The following is a 23,249-nucleotide window of genomic DNA, read 5'->3' as shown; positions in this document are numbered from 1 at the left end:
GTCAGCTGCCACCTGTCCTGCATCGCTCACCTGCTGTAAATATGGCTGGAGGAGCTGCTGCCCACCTCGGTGGTACCATCTCCGAAGTTCCAAAGATAGGCTACATCCGTGCCAAAGTTGAGCCTGCACTCAAAGGACACATTGGCATTTACCAGGGCTGAGGCCGGGGACATGAGCCGATTTGCTGCGATTTTCTTCTGTACGCTGATGAGGTGGGACTCAGAGACCACACTGCCGATCCTGCTGATGGCCTCGACCATCACGTGGTACCTAAGGATGGGGTACAAGGCAAGATGAGAACACGAGGCTGCAGAGAATCTCCACAGCGCTTCAGCAGACAGACAGAGCTGGGAGCTTAAGTTGTGGGCTTTGTTCAGTGAGGGAGGATCAAAGCCAAGACGGAGGGAGTTCTTCTTAAGCTCCCTTTCTCATTATTTAGTTCATGTCTCTACATGAGGTGAGCATATTGCCCTTCTCTATAAGAAGAGCAGTTTAGATTATCCTGGGGGCTGAGATAAAATTTGAATTTAGCATCGCTGTGTTTATTGTACACTGGGGGAGGGGACCCCTCTTTTTTTTACATTTTATGGGCTAAGCTCAACGCACAGAGTGCTTAGGGGCTGGGTGCACTGTAAACACAGATAAAACTATCGGGAGAGTGCCAGGGTGGTCTTTATCCTGACTGCTGACTGTGTTAGCACTGAAGACCATATTGACCAACCGCTGAGGGATGCTCAGCCTTCTTCTAAGGCTTCTGGAAGTTGTCCTCACGGGTCGGTCATCTCCGAAATACCATATAAACTCCAGGGGTATAGTTTCCTTGGTAACAGCCACAAATGTGATGTCTGTGTCTGCAGCAAACACAGTTCCGTTGGTGTAGATGGACACAGCTGTGACAAAGAGAGGAGGTGGGGGCCATCAGCACAAAGGGCTGGAAGCCACCCAGAGAACCCCGCCCCACCCCGCCACCGAACCAAAGCATGAACACCGAGAATGAGCCTGTAGATGTGAGTCTAAGGCAAAGCCAGGGGGCAAGCGGGATCTGTGGGGCTCAAGCAGGAGGGAGAGCCCAAGTCTGACAACCATCGGGAATGGCTCACAAGGCAACCCGGTCAGCTCGTTTGGGAACTGTGCTTGGAAGGCAGGGAATGGAGGTGGAGTGGGGGTGGCAGGTGACCACATGATAGTCCCCATCTCCCACACTCTGGTGGGAGCTCAGAGTCTGTGGCTTCTAGGGAAGTCCCAGAACAAAGTAGGTGTGTACAAGAGCTGCTGCAGAGCTAATAGGATGGGTCCTGGCTGAGCTGACAGCAGAAGCCTCAATAGTCAGCTGCTAAGGCAGAAGGGCCACGTCTAGCGTTAAAACAGCCGTACACTGCATCTTATACCCGACAGTCACACCAAGCCAAGCCTGGCCGCTGCCCACTGGGGGCTGAGAAACAAAGGACACGTTGTATGAGGACACAGAAGAAAAGCCATGCGTCACGACTGTGCCTAGAACAAGAGAAGGCACGGGAGAAATATTAAGCCATTTGTCTTAAGCATATACACACAAACATAAACACACACACGCACATAAACACACACAAACACAAACACACGCACACACCAATATTTCCCATCGCCAACGTTTCCTCTTTGAATTTTAATGGAATTTGTAATCTGGAGCATGCACTCAAGTGAGGAGGCTGGCAAACATGAATTATGTCATGGGATCTCTCTCTTTAAAAGTTTCTTTAGATGATTGCTGTCTCTTCAGAGAATCTACATAGCAATGAATACATTATGCCCTTTGCAAGATATTAATTCCTTTGTTAGCTGACTTTATGCTAAACATGTTTGTCCTATGTGTACATATTAGACAGTTTCCACACCATAAAGATTCTTTTTTTTTTTTTTTTTGGTTTTTCAAGACAGGGTTTCTCTGTGGTTTTGGAGCCTGTTCTGGAACTAGCTCTTGTAGACCAGGCTGGTCTTGAACTCAGAGATCCGCCTGCCTCTGCCTCCCGAGTGCTGGGATTAAAGGCGTGCGCCACCACCGCCCGGCTACCATAAAGATTCTTAATGGGGGGATTTAACAATAAACCTCATTCATGTAAGTCCTCTAAAATGTAGTGCAGTGTTTTCTGTGCTTGTGGGTGCGTAGACAGACATGTATGTATATATTTGTGCATGTGGGTGCGTAGACAGATATGTATGTATATATTTGTGCATGTAAGTACATATGAACATATGTATGTATATATTTGTCCATTTGGGTATATATGCACATATGTATGTATATATTGGATATTTGTTCATGTGGATACATATACAAATATGTATGTATATATTGGAAAGCAAATTCCAAAAAAATTGAATCAGATCCTAGAAGAGGGCTGTGGTATCTAAGAAGATTGAAATAAACTCATTTGGGATATTAAAATGAGATAGGTTTTACAATTATTATTGCTGTTTTTCTATGTTTATAATGCATTTTCTCATTATAAGGAAAAAATGTTTATAGCATAAAAATGGATATATATATATATATATATATATATATATATATATATGCCCATGAATAAGATTGACATGTTCTTATTAACAATGACTAAAGCTTAATCTTGATCACAATCTGGTATCACCACACACAAGGAAAGAAAAGTTATGGATTTGCAAAGGATGTCCCATTATTGATCTTTGGTAAAGGATTTAGCCTCAAATCACCCAATTCTAAACCTTAGTACAAAACCCACAGATACACATGGCCTGTGCTCACCCACTCAAAGTTTTGATAAGACAAGTCAATACGAGTGGTCAGTGGCTAGTTACAGAACGCTGCTTAGCAGGTTTAGAAGTCCTGCTCTGTGTCATGTGTTGCTTAGTACAGGGTCCCCCGCCCTCAGGAGGACTGTAAGGAAATGCAGTCAACACATGGTACAAGTACTCCAGATTCTCAAGAATGACATCTTTGGGATGCACCTCCCACTGGGGTCTCTTTGTCCTATAAGCCTATATCTGTCTACTGGAGTTGAGCAATTTGGGGTCTTCCTCTTCACTCTAGCTTGGCCACAATGTGCCCCAGCTGTTTCCTTCAGAACCCTTGATTACTGTCCCTCTTCTGACTCCTGGAATGTGAATTTGTGTGATGCCGTCCCCCAAGATGGCAGCGGGGGAACAGACGCCTACAGGTAGGTGTGCGGTGAGGGTAAGGAGGCAGGAGTTAGGAGTTCCTGACATGCTATGAGCATCTAGCACCACATGCTGTTGGCTATGGCTATGCCATATGCTAGAATGCTCCCATGCCCGCTCTTCACAGCTCACTGCATGTACCAACTCCTAGTGTCTGTCCTATGGTGACACAGTCTAAGGGACCGCTCAGCCCCATGGCCCCATGGCTATGCTCCTCTTCGGGCCCTCTTTTTTTTTTTCTTTTTTCTTTGTCCTTTCCCCTACTTTTTTCTTTCTCTTTCTTTCTTTTTTTTTATAATACACTTATCCAGATACCTTACTGGCTTACAATACCCCTAAGGTTGGATCCCCATGTGATTCCATCTTTTCTCTCCTAACACACAATACTCCACAGTACCTATTTCCTACCTGAGGTAAATATGAAGGATGGCACTGTATTGAGTAGGGTGGCTGGGACTTGGACAGAGAAACTAAAGCCGAGTCAGGCTGCACACACAGCAGAGATCTCGATGCACAGCAGAGATCTCGATGCACAGGTCTCACCTTTCTGCTGTGGGAGGGAGTCAGCCAAGGAGAGGGCTTCACACTTGTGGATAGAGCTGGAGTTCATGAATACAGACACGTTCTCATGCCCAATGTTTATGTAATACGGCCCCAGTTCCATATCAGCTCCATGAACGTCATGCACAACAGCCCTGAGCTTGTAGACTCCTTCTGGAAAAAGAAGACAAAGAGGACGTTTGATGGCCTATCAAAAAGACAAGAGAACTAACACCTCAGGATAGGCACAGTGGGGTGGTTAGTCTGAAGACTGATAGTGTAAATAAGACTTTTTTTTAAAAAAAAAATTCAACAGCAGGGACATTTCATGGGCACACAGTCACACAGCACACTGAATGCCACGTTCAACATGCCTTGGAGTGGCTTAGCATTGTACTGTCTGGAAATTCTTCATCGTATTAACAACTGGCGTTTGTATTCTCCACTAGACCCTGAAAATGATGTAGCATATCTGTGCGTGAGCGTGATAGCAGTTCCTGGTCATTCCAGAATAGCTAGGTCAATATGTGTGTGTGTGTGTTTGCTAGACACACTTGCTTGAATAACCATACAAAGAGTTTATATCAAAGGATTATGATAGACTAAAAAATGGCCCCCAATCCTGACTGTTTTCTTGAAGTTTCTATATCACTATAATATGACTTTGATTTTTTTCTTTAACTGGTAGAAGCTATTCTTTCTCTTTTAGATTGCTGCCGATCTCATGGTGGTCAGTTGCCTAGTCCCTCCAACTCGCCTCTTCTTCCTTGTCTTTGGATTGGTCACCGTTATCATGGGAAGTATCTGGGTCTAGCTTGCTGAAGAAGACACAAAACTCAGTTGTCCCATGGGACCAGCCATGTCCATGAAAAGAGTCATCTAGCTGACTGGCAGCTGCCTACAGATCCACAGTGAATCCTTTGAGGCCCGCCCAGATCCAAAGAATCCACTTAAAAAAACTGGTTGAACTCAGGAATGCTTTCTAGTTTGTTTTCAGTTCTTTGAGAATGTTGTTTTTTGAGGCACTGATTTGCACCGTGCTAACACAGCTACAGCTGACTGATGTAGCTCTGTTGGACTAGAAAGGCCTCTAGCAGGTTGCTAATCCCAACCCCCTACCCACTATTCTTAAATCATGCATTTAATCCTGCTTTGGCTGTAAAATGTTAGGTGAGCCCCAGTGTGTCACAGGTTACGTCCTCTGCGGGTCCCAGTCACCCATTCCCAGCTCTGTCCTGCACAGGCTTTATTTATCATCCACATAGAACAAAGGTCCCCTTCCCAGCCTCTCTCAGTCATGCCCCCATTATGTAAGCTTCTCGTCTTCTCCTGGCCAACTCATTCCTGCCATGACCCTTTTAAATCACTTAGGCAGAACAGGTGCCTTCATCTGGGGAACACCCAAAACTCTTGTTGCATTTTCAAGTTCACTATATTCTGTCTCCTTTGCCCCCCAAGCGCATCACAGTGCACGCAGCACATGCATAATAAATGTTTATGAAATGATCAATGACATTATATAGAACGGAAAACTAAAGCCAAATAAACAAAACAATGTTCTCAAGGCCCAGTGCAGGCTGTTCCTTAGGAATTCATACAGCTTTTATTGTCTAAGAGAGCAGTAGGTGGTGGCATAATATATTCAAAGCAGGAGAGATGAAGCAGGAAGGTGGCACAGGAGTTCAGCCCCTATAAGGTTCAGGAGCCACTTGAACCTTGTCAGTATGGACCCAAGGTATAGCTCGCCATAACCTCCTGAGCAGTCTTGAATTCTCATTTCTAACACTGACAGAATTTTAAACCACAAAGACGACCTCAAAACGTATGGTATACGGTGACTGGCCATTAATACTGAAACAATCAAACAAAGTCATAGGACATGTGGATATGTTAGGGAAATAAGAAAAAACTAACTACAAAAACAACAAGAAGAAAAAAGATCAAAAGAGAAATTAAGCAACTAGAAAAAAATATAACAAACACAATCCATGTTGGTTCCTTAACTAAAGGAATGTACATCAGCCCTATCTGTTCAGAAGTAAGAAGAAAATTAAATAAAAATGATAAAAGAAATAAGTCAATATTAGTGAAAATTTAAGAACCAGAGGAACCCACTTTGTTGAAGTCTACGTAATTAAACTTGAAGATTTGTATTAAAACATAATTTTCTAAGAAGCTAAAACTTAAAAAGAATTAACGACATGATCTCATGTCAAATAAATCTCAAATGTCAATAGAAAAAGGTGTCAACAAGTTAGGCAGAAGCAACAGGAGGGTTGTGTGCAGACTTAGAAAGAGAACTGCGGTCTCTAATGCCGCCTTTGCTGTTCCAGGATGAGAGAAAGATGAAGTTCTCCATGTATCACTGATAGGAAAATCTAAACCTAATGCCCCCAAACCAGCAACTAGACTCCAGCCCAACTTATGAACATCAGCATAGAACCCTTGAGTAGGATTTAGAAAACTGAATTCAACAAAATGTTTAAAAATAATAAGGAAAAATCATATGGCTTCCCTCTTCCGGGAATTCGGGAAATGTCTTTATTGAGTAGTGTGACTTGAAACTGGTGTAGTTCTAAAGGAAACACCAATCATAACACCTCAGCAGATAGAATCTATAAGAAGCTGGCAAATCCAACATTTCCTTTACTTTTGTTTTTATTTTCAGTCTTTAATAAAAGATGAAAACTTCTGTACCAGGATCAACTGAAGCATGAAGTGTGGAGGAAAAAATAGGAGAAAAAGCTGAAGACAAAGACACCCAACATTGTCTGCTAATGTCACCCACAATACTCCGGAAATCCAGGCCAGGGCAATTAGACAAAAGAAAGGACTGTGGGGCGATCGCTGGAGATGGGAAGTGATACATCAGCATCTGTAAACAGCGTGTTTACACAGCTAAGAAAACACTGGTGAATGTGTGCAGAAGTCCCTGTCAAAGTCAGCAAGACTGAAGGCAAGACAAAGGGTAACTTCCTTACCTTGCTAAGTGCCGTGGCAACCTGTCTGAAGATAATAGCTTATTTGTGACAGCACAAAAAATGAGGTGCCACGTAAGTTTCATATGGAAACAACTAAAATACATGTTTTGTGTGTGTGTGTACAGTTTGTGGGAGTTATCTCTCTACTATGGAAAAAATTTTTAGTGTTTCCAAACAGAGTACATTCTATTAAAGAAGGGGGCTTGGGAGCATAAAGCCTCTACATAAATTATTTTTAAGTTAAATACTATTCCGATAGAATTGCCAATCTCTTCATGTTAGTCAGTGTGGGTCTAAGGTTCAATGTGGAAAAGTCATCAAGAAAATATGACCAAAATAATCCCAGAAAAGTCTAGGCATCAGGAGTGCTACCCACAATGGTGAAACCAGAGGAAAACGTAACACTGGCTCACACAAGCAGGTGGGACAAAAGGGAACAGGAAGTCTGCAGGTGGCCTGAAACAAGAATCCAGCATGGAAGGGGCCGGTGTGGTGTGAGGGAGCATTGCAGATGCTTCTGAAAAATGGATCATTCAAGCCACACGAGCAGGCATTCTGACCTCAGGAATGTGAAACATGCACCCGACATTATGCCAATTATGTATTCAAAAATATTAATTACTTAAATGTGCAAAACTCTATCGTGAAAACACTAAAAGACACGAAATGATTGATTTATGAATTTGGAGTAAGGAAGACCTTTTTAACTAGAACATGTATCTCAGAAACTGGGGCTTAGTGTATAGCTCAGGGGTAGAATACCTGCCTAGAATGCATGAAACTGGGTTCAGTTTCTAGTACCTCCATAAACAGATAACAAAATAAATAAACAGCATTTTCACAAAAAAATCTAAAAGCAAAGCTGAAAGACAATAAATGAAGAAAAATATTTGCTACTCATTACCCTCACAATGAGAAGACTAATTTTCTCAGTAATGAAAAATACTCACAAAACCCCATGCTATATAGACCACAAAAGTGTTCTTTTTGGCTAAAGATTTTTTTTTAAAAGGTCTTTTAGGGTTGGAGAGATGGCTCAGCTCAGCAGCACTGACGGCTCTTCCAGAGGTCCTGAGTTTAATTCCCAGCAACCATATGGTGGCTCACAACCATCTGTAATGAGATCTGGCGCCCTCTTCTGGCATGCAGGGATACATGTAGGCAGAACACTGCATACATAATCAAAAAAATAAATCTTTTTAAAAAATTAAAATAAAAGGTGCTTTAATTTTGAATGAAGATAATAGCACACCAAGTTTCAGAAAGAGACCATTTCCATCTCTCAGACTGACATCTCTGTGTTCGTAGAGCACAGACCAGACAGCTCTAATTGAAAGCAATTTGGCAATAATTTGGCAAATTGCTACGGGACACAGCATTTGAGGAAAATGTCCTCTTCACTATGAGCTACCGTGAACTCACTTCAATGTTACTTTTAATACTGGAAGATAGAAATTATCTCAATGTCCCCCAGTAAAATCCAGTTAAGCAGACGTAGCCTGTTGAATCAGTATACAGCAGCCTCCTAAAGGGGCAGGGAAGTCCTTCTGGTCTGGGCTGAGGAGTTGTTCTAAGATGGAGCTTCATCCCTAAGTGGGTAGAGAGCAGGGCATTGTGCTCAATGCACTTCCGTTTACAGGAAGCAGAACAAACCTGGTAGCGGCTTATACACACACCAGATTAAGAAATAAAAGATGTGCTTGCCGGTGGGTTAGCGAGACTCTCGCTGTGCTTCTTATCGACTGTGGGGCCTGCGCAACAATTTTCAAAAGAGAACGGAAAAAATTAAATTCTTCCATGAGTTAGCAAAGTGAAGCTTTTGGCTCGCATCCCACACCTGTCTCCAAGGCTTTAGATTTACCTAACATCAAAACGTCTATACAAACACTACCATTGCTTGTTGTTATTACTTTGATAAAACTTAAGTGGTGGAATTTTCAACTCTAAAGAAAGAGTATGCTCTATCACACGTGGGTCCTTGGTGAGCAATGTAAGGGATGTTTGGATGTCGCCATGTGTAGGAAGGAAACCTTGTACTGCCTGTGTGACCCCAGGCTTTATTTTTCAGTCTCTTTCTCCTACTCTGCAGTCCTGAGGGGACGGTTAATGACTTGTCCGCAGCCCTAAATGTGAGCCTCTGCTATATAGAACCCCCAGGTTGGTTCTAAAGGATCCAGAGGGTGGAATATGGCTTCCTCCCTGCCAGCGTCTGAACACGGTTACTCTGCCAGTGTCCTGGGACGGCATCTCCTCCCCAGGCTTTCAGAGAAGGGCGCGCTGCACCATACCTTTCCTGTACCGGTGGCAGCTAGTCACTGCAGCTGCGCCTGTCACTGGACACAGTCTCATCTCAGCTCTGCAACCGTCCCCAAAGTCCACCAGCAGACGAAGAAGTGTTCTGGAAGCTGGGTGGACACGGATTCCCAGAGCTGGAAGCGCCGGAGCGTCTGTGTCTGGGAAGCAGTTGATGGGAAGCCCAGTGTTTTCAGGCTGCATCGCTGGGATGGGCCCAGTAGGATGCTGAGTGAGGGGAGAGGGACTCTCGGGATGGTACCCGGATGTGGGGAGGCTGCAGGTGCAAGCGATGCCGGGAGGAGGCTCTGAGGAACTAAGAGAAAGAAGCAGTTATCCGATTTCAGGGAATGCTACGGAGTCCGGGAATAGAGGGGTTTTGGCGGTGGGTGGGAGGGCAGGTGTGAGAAGACTGTCTAGGATAGATCAGGGAACAGGGTGTGAGGACCCTGAAGAAGGGCCCTGGTGATCCCGGGGCTCCCCTCCTGTAATACCAGAATCTCTGGTCACTCGTGAGACGGGCATCTCTGACCACTGGCTGAGACTCTAAAATCAGGGCCAGAAAGTCCCTTAGAGACCAAGGACATCACTTTAGAGACTGGGGACAGCTCCCCAGAGACTGAGATCACCACTCTGGAGGATGAGGTCAGTTACCAGAGTGCAACTAATCTAGTGACAGAAAAAAGGGTAACATACAGTTTTTTTCCTAACATTTTTTTCCTATCACTGAAATCATGAGCCGAAAACCAGTCTTTCTCATGAGTCAGCAGCTACTGGCTTTGTACAATGCTGTCTTGACCCACAGCCACCAGTTTCCCATTTCCACATGTAGCTCCTTGTGCTGGGAGCTGGGGGCTGGGAGGAGTCTGGACTCCTCTGGCTCCCTAGAATACAGGACTTCCATGACTGGCTTCCTAGGCACTGCTGCAGGAGGACACCGATGATGGGCATTTAGCCAGTTAGCAGTCTGGATAAGGGACAGAACCCTTCAAAGCAGCAGGAGAGTGATCTCACTAGCACCTGAGGGTCTGAGTATTGGGAAATACTCCGCATTTCCATTCTCTGCCCATGCTGTGTTTATCCCCCCCAGCAATGCAGACAAACAGCGCTGAGGTCTGAATCTCTGACTTCTCTAAGACACAGGGACCACATGACACAGGATGCAGGTGGCAAAGAGCAGCCAATCACGTCATCTGGAGCGCAGTGACAACACACTTGCAGCCATGGCTGTAGTAAAATCGAATGAGCAAGAGACTCAAATCAGCAAGTGACTAAGATGAGGGTGGCCTTCGCCACCTTCCTTCTGCCTTCTGGGAATGGTGGGGAAAGGGAAAGCCAGACCCAGAGAGCTGCCTGGGTGCTGGTCTGTGGGGCTGTGACCACCCTGGTGGGGACCTCCTGGTGACAGACCTCAGAAGCAGCTTCTTGGACAGGTCTTCCGCAGAGCTCAGTTCTTTGCAGCAAAAAACTCCCTTCTTCGGGCAGCAGAGGGCGCCCTGCAACATGAATGTGTGTGGTCACAGGAGCTTCCCCAGCCGTTGCTAGGGCACGTGTTTTCCTTGTCAAAGTCAACTTAGCAAATGCCCGGTGAGATTGCTGTCTCTGAGGACTGAGGTCTGAGGACTCTGGTTTGGTTGGGGACATGTAAATCCACCTGTCCATGGCACTGTGTTCAGAATAAAATGGGGCCGTTCCCAGCCAGGAACCCCCCTAGAACAACACAAGAGGCACCAGAACTTCAGGGTGGTCTGTTATCACTTTGTGTGGTCAGCCTCTGCTAAGGTGATAGGTTAGCTATTTGTATGATCATGTATTCATGAGGCCGGCAGCCGAGAGATGACCTTACCACAGGCAGGAAAGCAAGGACTCTTTTCTTTCTTATTGCAATTACATATTTCAATTCTGCACAACTGTGCAGCCTCAAACAGAGTTAGAAGGGCAAAGTAGAATCTGCTGATCAGCTCAGAGGATATTTCTCCAGGGGCTGGGGTCAGACACCAACCTGCTGCAGACCAGAGAACGATGCATCTGCTCTTTCAGCCTGACACAGCCACGCGAGACAGAAGCGGGGACTGGCGCTGTTCCTGATGCTCCTAATCATGACAGAAGGCAGAGACATGCTGTCATATGCTTGCCGCATCTGACTGCTAAGTGTTCAGGCTTATGCAAAAGGTCCTCCCTGTCACCCAAGTCTGTTGCTGGGAGCCCCACAGGCAGATGATCAGAGACTGGATGCCAGGGAGAAGTCTTTAGGGTGGAGGGGGAGTACAGTTAAAGCCATTTGCTAAGATCTGCACACATCTAGGTGCAAGTCACACCCCACACGTGCTGGGCCACCGATACATACTGTGGCTATGTCTGTGCGCTATCGCGCAGACAATGGAGTTGGAGTCCTGGAAGGCAGGTCCTGGTTATAAGCCCTAGACAGTGAATCGCACCTCAGGTCCTGTGCCTCGCTCTGACCACAACAGGCTCGAGGTCTGCAGAGGACAGGCTTGTCCTCATGGAGACAATGGTCAACTTCAGAAATCAGCTCTGGTCTCTGACTGCTGCCGTGTCCACCTCCCCGGTCTCTCTCATGGTGCAGGAAACATATACCTTTCCTGCCACTGGTGGAACCAGTTCCCTTGATACTTTTGACGGCATGTCCTCCTGCGCTGTCTTCTGAGGGGGCATCCTAAGTGACTTTGTACATTCCTAATGGGTCGCATTTTCTCGATATTTGCTTTCTGGCTTTGTGTCTTGCTTTTTATTTATAGCTGACTACTTCTTAGCACAGAAGTGTTTTTGAAAACAAAAATCCAGGAGTTAGGGGTGTGGCTCAGGCTCACTGCCTCCTTTTTAGAAAACACAGGCCTTCCCTTCTGCCCAGACACATTCCCCAAAGCCTGCTCACCCAGCTACTACTGTGGACAGCAGACAGACTGCATGCTGGGGCAGGAGGAGAAAACAGGGCTCAGGGCTCCTGCCCAAGACAGCCCCACCTTGCTCTTGCTGACTGTTCACTGTGGCCACACACAGCGGAGATAAGAATGGCATTCCCTTGATGGCCCACAGGGAGTGCTAATTCCAGGGAGAATCTGAAGTTATACCTTGTCAAGTCCTAAATGATTTAAAATAAGCTCTAATTCCCCAGCGCTTGATGCTCAGGTTGGAGAAGGTCATTCTTCTTGAGCCAGAAAGAACATGTTTATTGAGATGGGCTTGGGTGCCATTCTGACCAGCAAAATCTGAGAGATGGCATTAAAATGTTGAGACGCCAGGTAATAAAGCATGTGGCACAGACAACAGCAACCAAAAGGCCTGAAGCTGTCACATTCTGCCCCTAACAGGAAGTCCGTGTTTGTAAAGTGGAAGCTGGGAAGACCCTATCGGTCAGCCCCCCCTTCCAGAGATCTGGGTCACAAACCCTGCAGCGTGGGGGTGGGTATCCTATGCTCTCCAGGATTCCCCCCCCCACATCAGATTTTTGGTTGTGTAATATTGTTTTGATTTTTTTCAATATACAAGGATAAGAAAAGAAGAAAACAAAAGTATACAAGCTGTGTCATGCGTGGTCAATGTGTTTAAGGTGGAGTTAAACAATCACAGTATATTCACAGTGTTATGCCTCCAGTGTCCAGGAGTTTTACTTCCTGGGGAACCCTGAAAGTCCTGAAACAACCCCCAGATCACGCCACCCCACCCCTTGGCCACTCCTTGTCTACTTTTGCACCCATGGCTTAGACATCTCCTGTAGGAACTGCACAGTAAGGCTGGCCTTTTTCAACTGGCGCACTTCACAAAGCACCATGTCCTCATGGCTGGAAACAGCTTTGTTCCCAACTCCACACATACCCCCCCCCCAAGGCTTGCCAACTCCGTTCCTGGTGTTGCGATCATTTTGGGCCTCGTTCTAAACCACAGCATAGTATATACTGCAGGAGCTTTCAGGCAGGGTTTAACCCAGGTGACTTCATTTTAAAAGCAGCATCTGGCTCCTCTTTGAGTGCAAATACAAACACTCAATGATTCTGCACCTCATTGTCATTGACGACACCACCACTTACTTCTCTGGTGCCATCATGGCTGATACCTATCTTATTCCTACAGAATAGCATTGTGAAATTTATCAACGCGGCATGGCAGCAGATGGGTGCGTGGATCAATCCCAACCACAGCAGCAAAAGGCCCAAGAATTGGCTCCACAGCTAAGGAGGGAAAAATGACTGCCATGCAAGCATGATGACTTGAGTTCAAATCCCAGAACCTTCAAAAAAACAGACATAGTAGCTTCTATCTGTGATGCCAGCCCTCCTTGGGCAAGGATGGGAGGTGGAGGTGAAGAATCAGTGAAACCTACAGGCCGGCTAGCCTGGATACAGAGTGGCAGAAACAAGACAGATGCTGCGTTAATAAGGTGAAAGGAAAGAACCCACTTCTGGAAACGGTTACTTGATCTCCACACCTATACCAGGGCTTTCAAGTACCTACACTTACACACACACTCACACACATAGTAATAGTAAAAATAATAAAGAACTGGTCTCTGTGAGATATGCATAATTTATTTTTAAAAGTGTGGGGCAGGGAGATAGAATAAAAAAAGTACTACACAGTGGAGAAAAATGATGACATCTTGAAATTTGCAGGCAAATGCATGGATCTAGAAAACATCATATTGAGTGAGGTAACCCAGACCCAGAAAGACAAATAAAATATTTACTCACTCAAAATGACTTTTTGGCATAAAGCAAGGAAAACCACCTACCAATCATAATCCCAGAGAACCTAGACAACAAAGAGGACCCTAAGAAAGACATACATGGATCTAATCTACATGGGAAGTAGAAAAAGACAAGATCTCCTGAGTAAATTGGAAGCATGGGGATCATGGGAGAGGGTAGAAGTGGAGTAGAAGGGGAGGAAGGGGGGAGAGCTGAGAAAAATATATAGTTCAATAAAAACAATGAGAGAGAGAGAGAGAGAGAGAGAGACAGAGAGAGAGAGAGACAGAGAGAGAGAGAGAGAGAGAGAGAGAGAGAGAGAAACAAACGAACGAACAAAAAAAAGGAAGCCAGCCTAGAACTTGCAAAATACACTAGGTGGAGCAAGTTTGCAACATTCTTACCTGGACTCCAGAAGGAAGAGGAAGCTAACCTTCCCTGACATCCGACTGCCCAGTGTGACCATTAAGAGACCGACAGGTGGAGAGCTCCTGACTGTCCTCAGGGCTTTAGTCTATATCGATCTCCATCACAGCTGCAGCAAGCTTCCAGCTCTCTGGATCCCACTCCACCCCTTGCCCATAGTTTCCGTGGCCCTGAGCCCTGCAGCTGGACTCAGTTCTGAGGTCTGACAGCCCAGAGGCCCTGCAGCCTCGGGTGGTAGTGTCACCAGCAGCTCTCCATCTGGTCTCATGCTCTAATCCCTGCAGTAATACTGCATTCCCAACAGCCCTCTGCCTGCCTCCTGGAAGGCATCCCCGAGAAGTCCTTGATCCCCACTGGAGCCCTTTTGACCATCTGCAGTCATTCTAAGACCCACCTGTGTGTATGTATATACAATTATGATGCGACGTGCCATACATGATCAGAGAGTTAATATTAGTAACGAGATTGGAGTCAAAGAACTGCCTCTGCCTCAGTCAGCTTTCAAGGCAAATCAGGACTTCTTAGCAGACTGCAGCCAACAAAGCCAACTCAGCTCATAAATTTATTATTGCTTAGGGAATTTTAGTATTGTGGGAAGGTGCAATGCGTCTGTCCATCTGTGTTTCTAGCATGGGGTGCTCATTAGGACTCGTAGCTGGCACCACCCAACATTTGGGGTTAAGTTTACTATACAACCTTGTGTAATAATAATTAATACTATATATACATATATGTATATGCACACACATATACACACATATATGTACACACACACACACACACACACACATATTCTTTTTCCCCTCAGTGCTGAGAGGCCCAAATCTACTTTGTGGTGGCAGAACTGATTCTGACGTTGGCATCTGAGCTGGTCCCCATGATTCCCATGCCATCTGTATTCTCAGAAATGCCCGATAGTCTGGGCTTCTCTGACCTACCTGTCAGTATGACCGTCCCAGTGTGCAGGAGCTTGTGTTTCTCTGTGACTAGCACTTAGTCTCCCCTCACAACTCGCGTTCAAAACGTGCTGTAAGGAAAACAAAGGAAAGCTGTGAGAGCACTGGGGAAGGGGCATTATTCATTATAAAACGGCAGCCTCCATCCCTGCGTACCAGGCGCCGTCCTCCCTGGGGAGAGCAGTGAGGAAGACAGACTGATGGACTCTGCTCCTGGGGTGCGGAGGGAGGCTCAGAGATAACTAGAAAGCTGGCTACGGGAGGCTGTGGTGAGGGCAGGGAGCCCACCTGGATGGAAGAAGAGTGTCCTCTCTTCCCTAGAACTTCGGACTCCAGTTCTGTTTGCCCTCAGTGAACTTATGCACCTTTGGGTAGTTCTTTAGTAGACACCTTCAAAGAGCTCCCATGCCCCATGTGTGAAATGTTGCTCACAGCCTCACCTACACTGGAACTATGGTGGGAGGTAACCCCCCACATACATGTGGGACAGCATCACCCCCAGAATGAGGGGCAGGACTACTCCTCACTTTAGGAAACCATACCCCTCCTGAGGGCAGTCTTACCCCCCACTCCTGAGGCGTGCTTTCGTTCCCCTACCCGAGGGCCCCTCTCATCCTCCAACTGAGGAGCAGCCCACACCCTACCACTACCTAAAGGATGGCCCCACCCCATCCTAGCTGGAAGGACAGCCCCATCTCCATCTGAAAGAAAACCCATCCTCTTACACCTGAAAGACAACCCCAATCCCCATTTGAGGGGTAACCCTCCCCCCACCATCACCATTTGCCTGGGCAGAGGCACAGGCTCCTCTGCCTTATTGTTATTCCCATGACAAGGCCACAACAAGCTTGCACCTCCCCTGCTCAAGCATCTATGTCGTGACAGTGCAGGGGCATTTGGAGCTGTAAGCCCCTACATACGCACATGCACACACACACGCACACACAGATGTTCTCAGAAGGAAAGGCCTAAGTGGCCCAGTGTAAGGTGCACCTTGTCCCAGGGAGCTGGTGAAGATGGCTTCTGTGTCTGTTTGTCTCCTGCTGTCACATATGGAGGCCAGCTGCCATGCTCATCATTCACACAGGGCTCTGGCTTTGTCTGGATCTCTGGAGAAGGAGAAACATACATCCTGAGGTTGGCCACTCGCTGGGGATGAGAGCAGAGACAGAGGAGCCATGGCCGGAGCACAAGGCCTAAGGCCTCTTAAGGAGCCCTTATGAGGAAACCCATCCTCAGGATGCTTTCTGTCTATGTTCTCGCTGTCTAAGAGGGCTTGGGTGTGGAGTCACTGGGACAGTGCAGGAAGCAATGCACAGCCTGGCCATGCTGGAGGAGGGACGATGACGGATGGGAGCACGGTGCTGCTCTGTGTGAGGAGGGACACTCTGTCTTAGCGCCCTTTACTGCAGTTTCTATTTAGGCTTCATAGGAGGAGGTTGAGGCATGAGAGCTGAAGGCTGCTGTAGGCAGAGCAGTAGGTTTTAAAGCCAAATCGGAGGAGGAGGGTGCCATCTCAGCAGGCACTAACTTCAAAGTCAGTAGTTATCACAGCACCTCTGGGTAAGGACGCAGGTAGCCAGTGTCCCCTCATGTTTTCAACTTTCTAGGGCAATGTCAAATAAAGAGTCCAGTGTGTTAATATGAACTGCTGCCAACTCAGGTCTGAAAGAATTGTGTGTGTGTGTTGTGTGCACATATTTCTATGTACCACTTTTTAAAAAAGATTTATTGAATGATTATGTATACAGTGTTCTGCCCAAAAGAGGGCTCCAGATCTTATTATAGATGGTTGTGAACCACCATGTGGTTGCTGGGAATTGAACTCAGGACCTCTGGAAGAACAGTCAGTGCTTCTAACCTCTAAGCCATCTCTTTGGTCTCTCCAGTTCTGGTCTGAAAGAGTTTCATGCACTGTTCACATCTACAGGGAAAATATTTATAAAACTGGACTGAACCAGAAGAGTAAAATGCCTTGTTTCTCTGATCTGTCACCAAGTTACTGTGCTCCAGCAGGTGAAGAATTGACTGCCCTGTTCTGGGTGGCGGCCATGCAATTCACTAACATGAAGAACTAAGGACAATGGTTTTTACATGTTTAGAGGAAATGCCCTAGACAAGTCAGCTCTTCTCGTCAGCCATTTGTAGAGGCCCAGGTGATAATGCTGTTTCTTAACAAATGCTAGTAATGAAGTTTTGAGCAGCCAGCTTAGAGGATGCTCACTGGTAGAGTGCTTGCCCTGCATGCCCAGGCCCTGGGTTCAGTCCTCAACAATAACACACACAATCATTTAGGGTGGCGGCACATGCCTGTAACCCTAGCACTTAGAAAGCTGAGAAAGGAAGATCACACATTTGAGGCCAGTCTGTGATTCACAGCAAGAAGCAAGACCCTGCATCAAAACGCTATATTACTACTCAACTACTGCAATGATGATAATGATGTGCGTGTGTATATATGTATTTTGTTTTTCAAGACAGGGTTTTTCTGTGTGGCTTTGGCGCCTGTCCTGGAGCTAGCTCTTGTAGATCAGGCTGGCCTCACACTTACAGAGATCTACTTACCTCTGCCTCTCAAGTGCTGGGATTGAAGGTGTTCACCACTACTGCCTGGCAATGATGATGCTATTGATGATAATGATGGTGATAATATAAGATTGGGGGTTGTGGGTTTGGCTCAGGGACACAGATGTTGCCTACCAAACTCTGGGTTCCATCTGAACAACCTACATAATGGCAATAGTAACAGTGGAACAAGCATCTGTGTGAAGGAGACCTGGAGCCACGGAGCCAGGTCCTGGCACCTCTGCATACTGTCAGTCACTGGTCTCTGTGGATTTCATGGTAGACTCAGGGTTTCTCTGGGTGTGGTCCCTGCAGTTCTCCTGAAGCAGAAGTATGGAGTAGGGTCCCAGTGAAGAGATTGAAAGTATATGACCCTAGCCTAGTGACCATTTCAAGAGCAAAATCTCTGTCCTTCTTCTGTTTCTTGGAAGTACACAATGGAATTCACAGTGACCGTCTTTCTTGTAAGATCAGTGCGTAATTCTTATCAAGGACAGGAAGTTGAAGCCTGAGGAATTCATTGTTAAACCAACACTTATCTTTCTAGCTGCTTCTCTGCCTGATAAACTTGTACAGTCCAGGCCTTCACCTATCCTATATCACAGCTTACAGTGGTCTAACTTAAGACATAAGAGGTAGTGTCTTCATTTCCTTTCCTCAGAAAAGCTTCTGAGCCTCAAAACTTGTACTTGATCTGCATGCTTCCCTTCGATTCATCTATCATATGCTATTTTATCTGTGGATCCATCAGAGACTGTAATGATCGGTTCTGTCTCTTTAAGAAACAAGCCACATCCACCCCCCCACCCCCCCAGGCAGGCAGATCTTCCTTCCTGCTTGCAGCCTGAGTCTCTTCCTTTTTCTCCCTCTGGAAGAGGCAGTTTCTGTCTCTCCCTTCTCTCTCTCTCCTCTCTCTCTCTCCTCTCTCTCTCTCTCTCTTTCTCTCTCTCTCTCTTCTCTTCTCCTTCTCCCACTTCCCTTCCATACCTCCATAACCACTAAATTAATATTCAACCTCATTCTGCATGGCATGCCTATCTGTCTGTCTCTCACTCGCTGCTGCCACATGGCTCACTGCCAGGGACCAGCCACCTTCGGAGACCTGCAGCATGGTCTTGTGTGCATCCTTGCCAGGATCTGCTGCCTGCTACCACTTGGGGGTCCGCAGCATTTTATTTTTACCATTTCAGAGACCCTTTGAGGACAGACATGAAGTTGGTTGCTTCCTATGCTGTTAACCTGTATTTGTTAATGGGGCGAACACAAAGGCTGGGGATCCAACAGGGACTCCAAACTGCAAGGCTGTCTCCTACTAGATAGGATGCTGGGCAGATGGCATGTGGTGTAAGACACTGTCAACACATGGATACCTGGGGCCTGGCTGTAGTGGCTTTGCCCCTTTCCCGAGGCGTTACTGACTGGCACTCCACTGCAGAAGCTTCTGGGGCTGCAATCACAAAGCTGAAGACACTTCTTCTCCCCAGCACCAATTGGGGTTTCATCCCTTGACGAAAGAGAGCAAACCAGTGGGCAACACCTGTGCATGGATAATTGGATAATGGACAATTGGAGAAGTTAGTGCAGTGCTGCCCTGTAGCATGGGCATGCTGTGCTGCCCCTCCTTGGTGTCTATAGTTTTGTCACAGATCCAGCAGGCCCAGTGCAACTGTCACACTAGGAAAGAGCAAACTCCCTTCTGTGGCTTTAGCACTTTGGTTTCAAGCTTGCAGGCATACAACTCCCATCAGGCTCTTACAGAGGCCGGGTTGTCTTCCTGCCCAGGTGAAAGGAGCTGCCACTCAAACTCTGTGCTAAGCTCTGGGACCCCCCCCGCCCCTGCATCCCACTTCCAGCCTCACTGACTGTCCTTCGGCCACTGAGACCATGTTTGGTGGAGGAACACTGGGATTCAGCCATCTACAAGAACTACGCAGTACTGTTACCCTCCGGCTTAATCTCCAGAGAAACTCAGGTCAAGCTGTGGCTCGTCTGCATGTCAAGAGCTTGGTCCCCCCTTCTTCCTCTCCTTCCTCCTTCTCCTTCTCTCCCTCTTCCTTCTTTTTTTCCTCCCCCTCTATCTTCCTCTATATGGAAAAGAAAGGAGCCTGTATCCCAAGGCTGGTTCTGGGGCTACCGTTCCAGTAAGGGCCTCTCTTGCTGTTCCATTATAGTTAAGGGCTTTAGTCTGATCCTTTGGTGCTGGATTCTACTTTTTTGTGAAAATGCATTCAACTCTTTTTATTCATTTAAATCTGTAGCTTTTTTTCTAGCTTTGGTGTGTGCCTATGGCATGAGGAAGACGTGTACGTATGTATGTGTGTGTGTGTTTTAATTTCATTAAGGTTGTACAAAGACCAAAAAACCTGGGTAGTTTTATCCAATTTTCGTGAGCTTGGTCCTTGATGCAACTATCAGGACACCACCAGCAGAGGGCAGACGAGGACATTATGTAGACGGAAAGAGGTGGATAAGCCCCAAAGCGATCAACCAGCCTAAATGTGAAGATAAAAGAGGAAGCAGGTGCGAGGGTCTCCTTTAAACGATGAAGTAATTCCGGAGGTAGCGCTGTCTAGCCCTCACTGTGCTCGCCTTTCGATGGCCATAAAAGGGGGCGTCAACAAAAAGCATACCTCACTGCAGGCTCAAAGGCCTGCAGCACTCTGGAGGTCAGGGGATTGTGAAAAAGAGCTCCTAATGTCTGTCCGTTGTGTGGACCCCACAGTGCGTGCTGGAGGGGCAGTCTACTTGCTACTCTCAGCAAAGGGGTCATTTCTTATAACTCCGGAGTAACGGTATCAAATATTTTAACACCAAAGACGGCGGGAGAAGAGCTTCAGAACAAAAGGGCAGGCGATTTTAAAGAGGCATGGGGGAAAATAAACCACCAAATTGAACAATCTTTGGCGGCAGTGACACTGAACAAAGGCATTTTTAAGCAGTAATAAAGACAGCCCGATTGTTGTCGCCCGCCTCTTGGTTTCTTTAGTGAAAGAATGGCCAGGTCACAGAAGCAGACAGTGAGCTGAAAGGCAGGCATGCAAACATTCTTCTGAATATTCCTTCATCTCTTGTCTGCAGAAACTTGATGGGGGTAGACAGATGGGACAGGAAGAGTACTCAGATTTGGCAATGAGGAGAAGTGTCCCACCCTGGAATTTGGGACATGTTCAGTCCAACTCAGAGGAGCAGCCGGGTCTCAGCCACCTACACCAAAGCCTGCACCGCAGCTGCCCCGCGTGCCATGCCAGGGCACAGATGTGTTCCAAGGCTGAGCTGGTGTGACTGGTTCAGGCCTTGGAAGAGGGGCATGGAAGATGTTTGTGCCACATCTTGCCACCATCAGCCTGCTGACAATGGAGTTTAAGGTGACACACGCCCTCAGAGCGGCAGGAATATGCTAAACGAGAAGAGAGTAGGGAGGTGTGATGGGACATAGGATGTGCTGTGCCCTTTGACGGATGGCTTATGTCTAGTTTCTCCAGAGGAGCTGCCAGGCACCCTTTGTCCTCTGCCAACAGCCGGCAACCCTGTTGGGTTGATAGGAAGAGTGAAGGGCATTGTTCGGGAATGAAGGCAGAGTCCTTGGAGATGTCTCAAATGCCTGCCTGGCACATGCATTCTCAGTAGCATCTGCTGCCACGGTTGAAAGGGCAAGAGTAGCTTCTCCGTGTGAGCAGGCGCAGAGCCTCCTCCAGGGTAGGGCACTGCATAGGGAAAGCCTGGGATATGAGTGACCGGGGTGCTACAGCAGAGCTCGGCCCTTCTGAAGCAGAGTGCAGGGAAAGGTAGATTCTGGACTTTTCTAAATTTATGCACAGCTGTTTTGAGCCAGACTTTGGGACATCATGAGCCAGGCTAGTCTTTGGGATAGCACAGGCACATGTAATCAGTTATGGAGACAGCAGTCTGGTTAAAACAGTTCTGAGTACGAACAATTATTTGATCTTGGCAGCTCCTTCAAAATCATCCTGCTTTCCCTCCTGTGAACTAAGAGTGGACCATAGCCACCGTCTTACGTTTCCTCCAGTGAACTAAGAGTGGACCATAGCCACCATCTTACGTTTCCTCCTGTGAACTAAGAGTGGACCATAGCCACCGTCTTACGTTTCCTCCTGTGAACTAAGAGTGGACCATAGCCACCGTCTTACGTTTCCTCCTGTGAACTTAGAGTGGACCATAGCCACCATCTTACGTTTCCTCCTGTGAACTAAGAGTGGACCATCGCCACCATCTTACATTTCCTCCTGTGAACTAAGAGTGGACCATAGCCACCGTCTTACGTTTCCTCCTGTGAACAAAGAGTGGACCATCGCCACCGTCCTGCTCATGTTTTGTCACTCTGACAAAATGTCTAACACAAGCAATTTTAAAAACAAACACTATTTGTAAGGATGAGATACAGAGCCCCGAGAATGTGCTCCCAGTGACCTGTTTCCTCCAGCCAGGTCCCACCTCTTCACGAGCTCCCCAAATAAGGCCACCAGCTGGGAGCAAGTGTTCAACTTCCCAGCCTTTGTAGGGTTGGTGGCAGTTCATGTCCAAGCTATAACCATTCATTGTGAGAGGCTGGACACATGGCTCAGAGGTTAGGAGACCCGGGCTTTTGTGGAGGACAGGATTTAATTTCCAGCACCCACATGGTGGTTCACATTCATCTATAATTCCAACTCAAGGGGACCTGATGCCTTCTGCTGACCTCTGCGGACACCAGGAATGACTATACATGAAAGGGGAGATCCATACAAATGACATAGGCAAATCTAAACCAAACCCAATTCCTTTTGCAAGAAGCATTTCCAAGTACAAAGTTTGCAGTCCAGCTCATCACCCCCACCCAAGCCTAGAACAGGGCCAGCTCACCTTTTCTGGTCCTCAGTAATGTCCTCGGCTGTGTGCTGTGCTCGCTGGTGCTGGACACCACACTCAGTGCGCCAGCCTCCCCCCACACTCACTGCAAGACATAGGGCAACGGGACGCTTGAGGTTTCTGTTCTCTATACTGAGAACCCTTGTCAGAGTACCCGTCATGCACGGAGGAAAGGATATACTGCTACAGTACTTTCCTGATCAGAAAACATGCTTCTCCACTCTCTCCTTAGGAGACAGGTTTGTTTAGGTTGGGGATCATTTTGTGACTGTCTGGAATAAATCAACCCCTCAAGCTACTGCAAGAGAAGCCAGTGAGATCTGGTAGGGAAAACAGCTTTATAAGCTGGTAAACCCAGGCACCCCAGGGGGCAGCAGAATCATTTCCGTCACACACAGACTCAGGGGGAGCACTCTAAGCTCCTCTGTATCATCTCTCAAGGTACCCCTTCTTCTGGAGACCCAAAGAATGAACTGTTGTGGGTACCTCTCATCTCGTTTCCCACTTTGCCATTCAGAGGCATGGACCAAGGGCTCTGTGGTTGTAAAGTAGCCCCTTACTGCTTTAGAAAGTGTTTGGTAGTTCTCGTAATTTACAGAAACTTCTCAACCTCTCCAGAGAGTCTACAAAACTCAGTCTTGTTTTGTCTTATTTGGGAAATTAGAAATTCCTTCCTTCTAGAGCTGTCCGTGGGTCTGCACCAAACTGCAGAGGAGAGTATTAATTGTCACGGCGGGAATGCT

General features: G+C 46.9%; 1 protein-coding gene across 1 annotated transcript in view; it reads right to left on the bottom strand.

Annotated features, from left to right (window-relative positions):
* The window catches only part of Pkd1l1 (polycystin 1 like 1, transient receptor potential channel interacting), a 122,126-nt gene extending 99,097 nt beyond the window's left edge, over positions 1-23,029 (bottom strand). Inside the window, 10 exon segments of the mRNA XM_041668800.1 lie at positions 31-270; positions 722-890; positions 1,375-1,494; positions 3,718-3,888; positions 8,984-9,215; positions 10,329-10,387; positions 10,390-10,483; positions 10,990-11,080; positions 22,501-22,591; positions 22,993-23,029. Of these exon segments, the coding sequence (XP_041524734.1) occupies positions 31-270; positions 722-890; positions 1,375-1,494; positions 3,718-3,888; positions 8,984-9,215; positions 10,329-10,387; positions 10,390-10,483; positions 10,990-11,080; positions 22,501-22,591; positions 22,993-23,029 (1,304 nt within the window).
* Positions 23,030-23,249: the final 220 nt, after the last annotated feature.

This window comes from Microtus oregoni, unplaced genomic scaffold (assembly GCF_018167655.1).
Source record: "Microtus oregoni isolate MIOR12 unplaced genomic scaffold, Mior012 000019F_ref0000042, whole genome shotgun sequence".
Taxonomy (NCBI): Eukaryota; Metazoa; Chordata; class Mammalia; order Rodentia; family Cricetidae; genus Microtus; species Microtus oregoni.
Note: the sequence above shows the minus strand (reverse complement) of the source record. Positions and strands in the feature narration are given on the sequence as shown.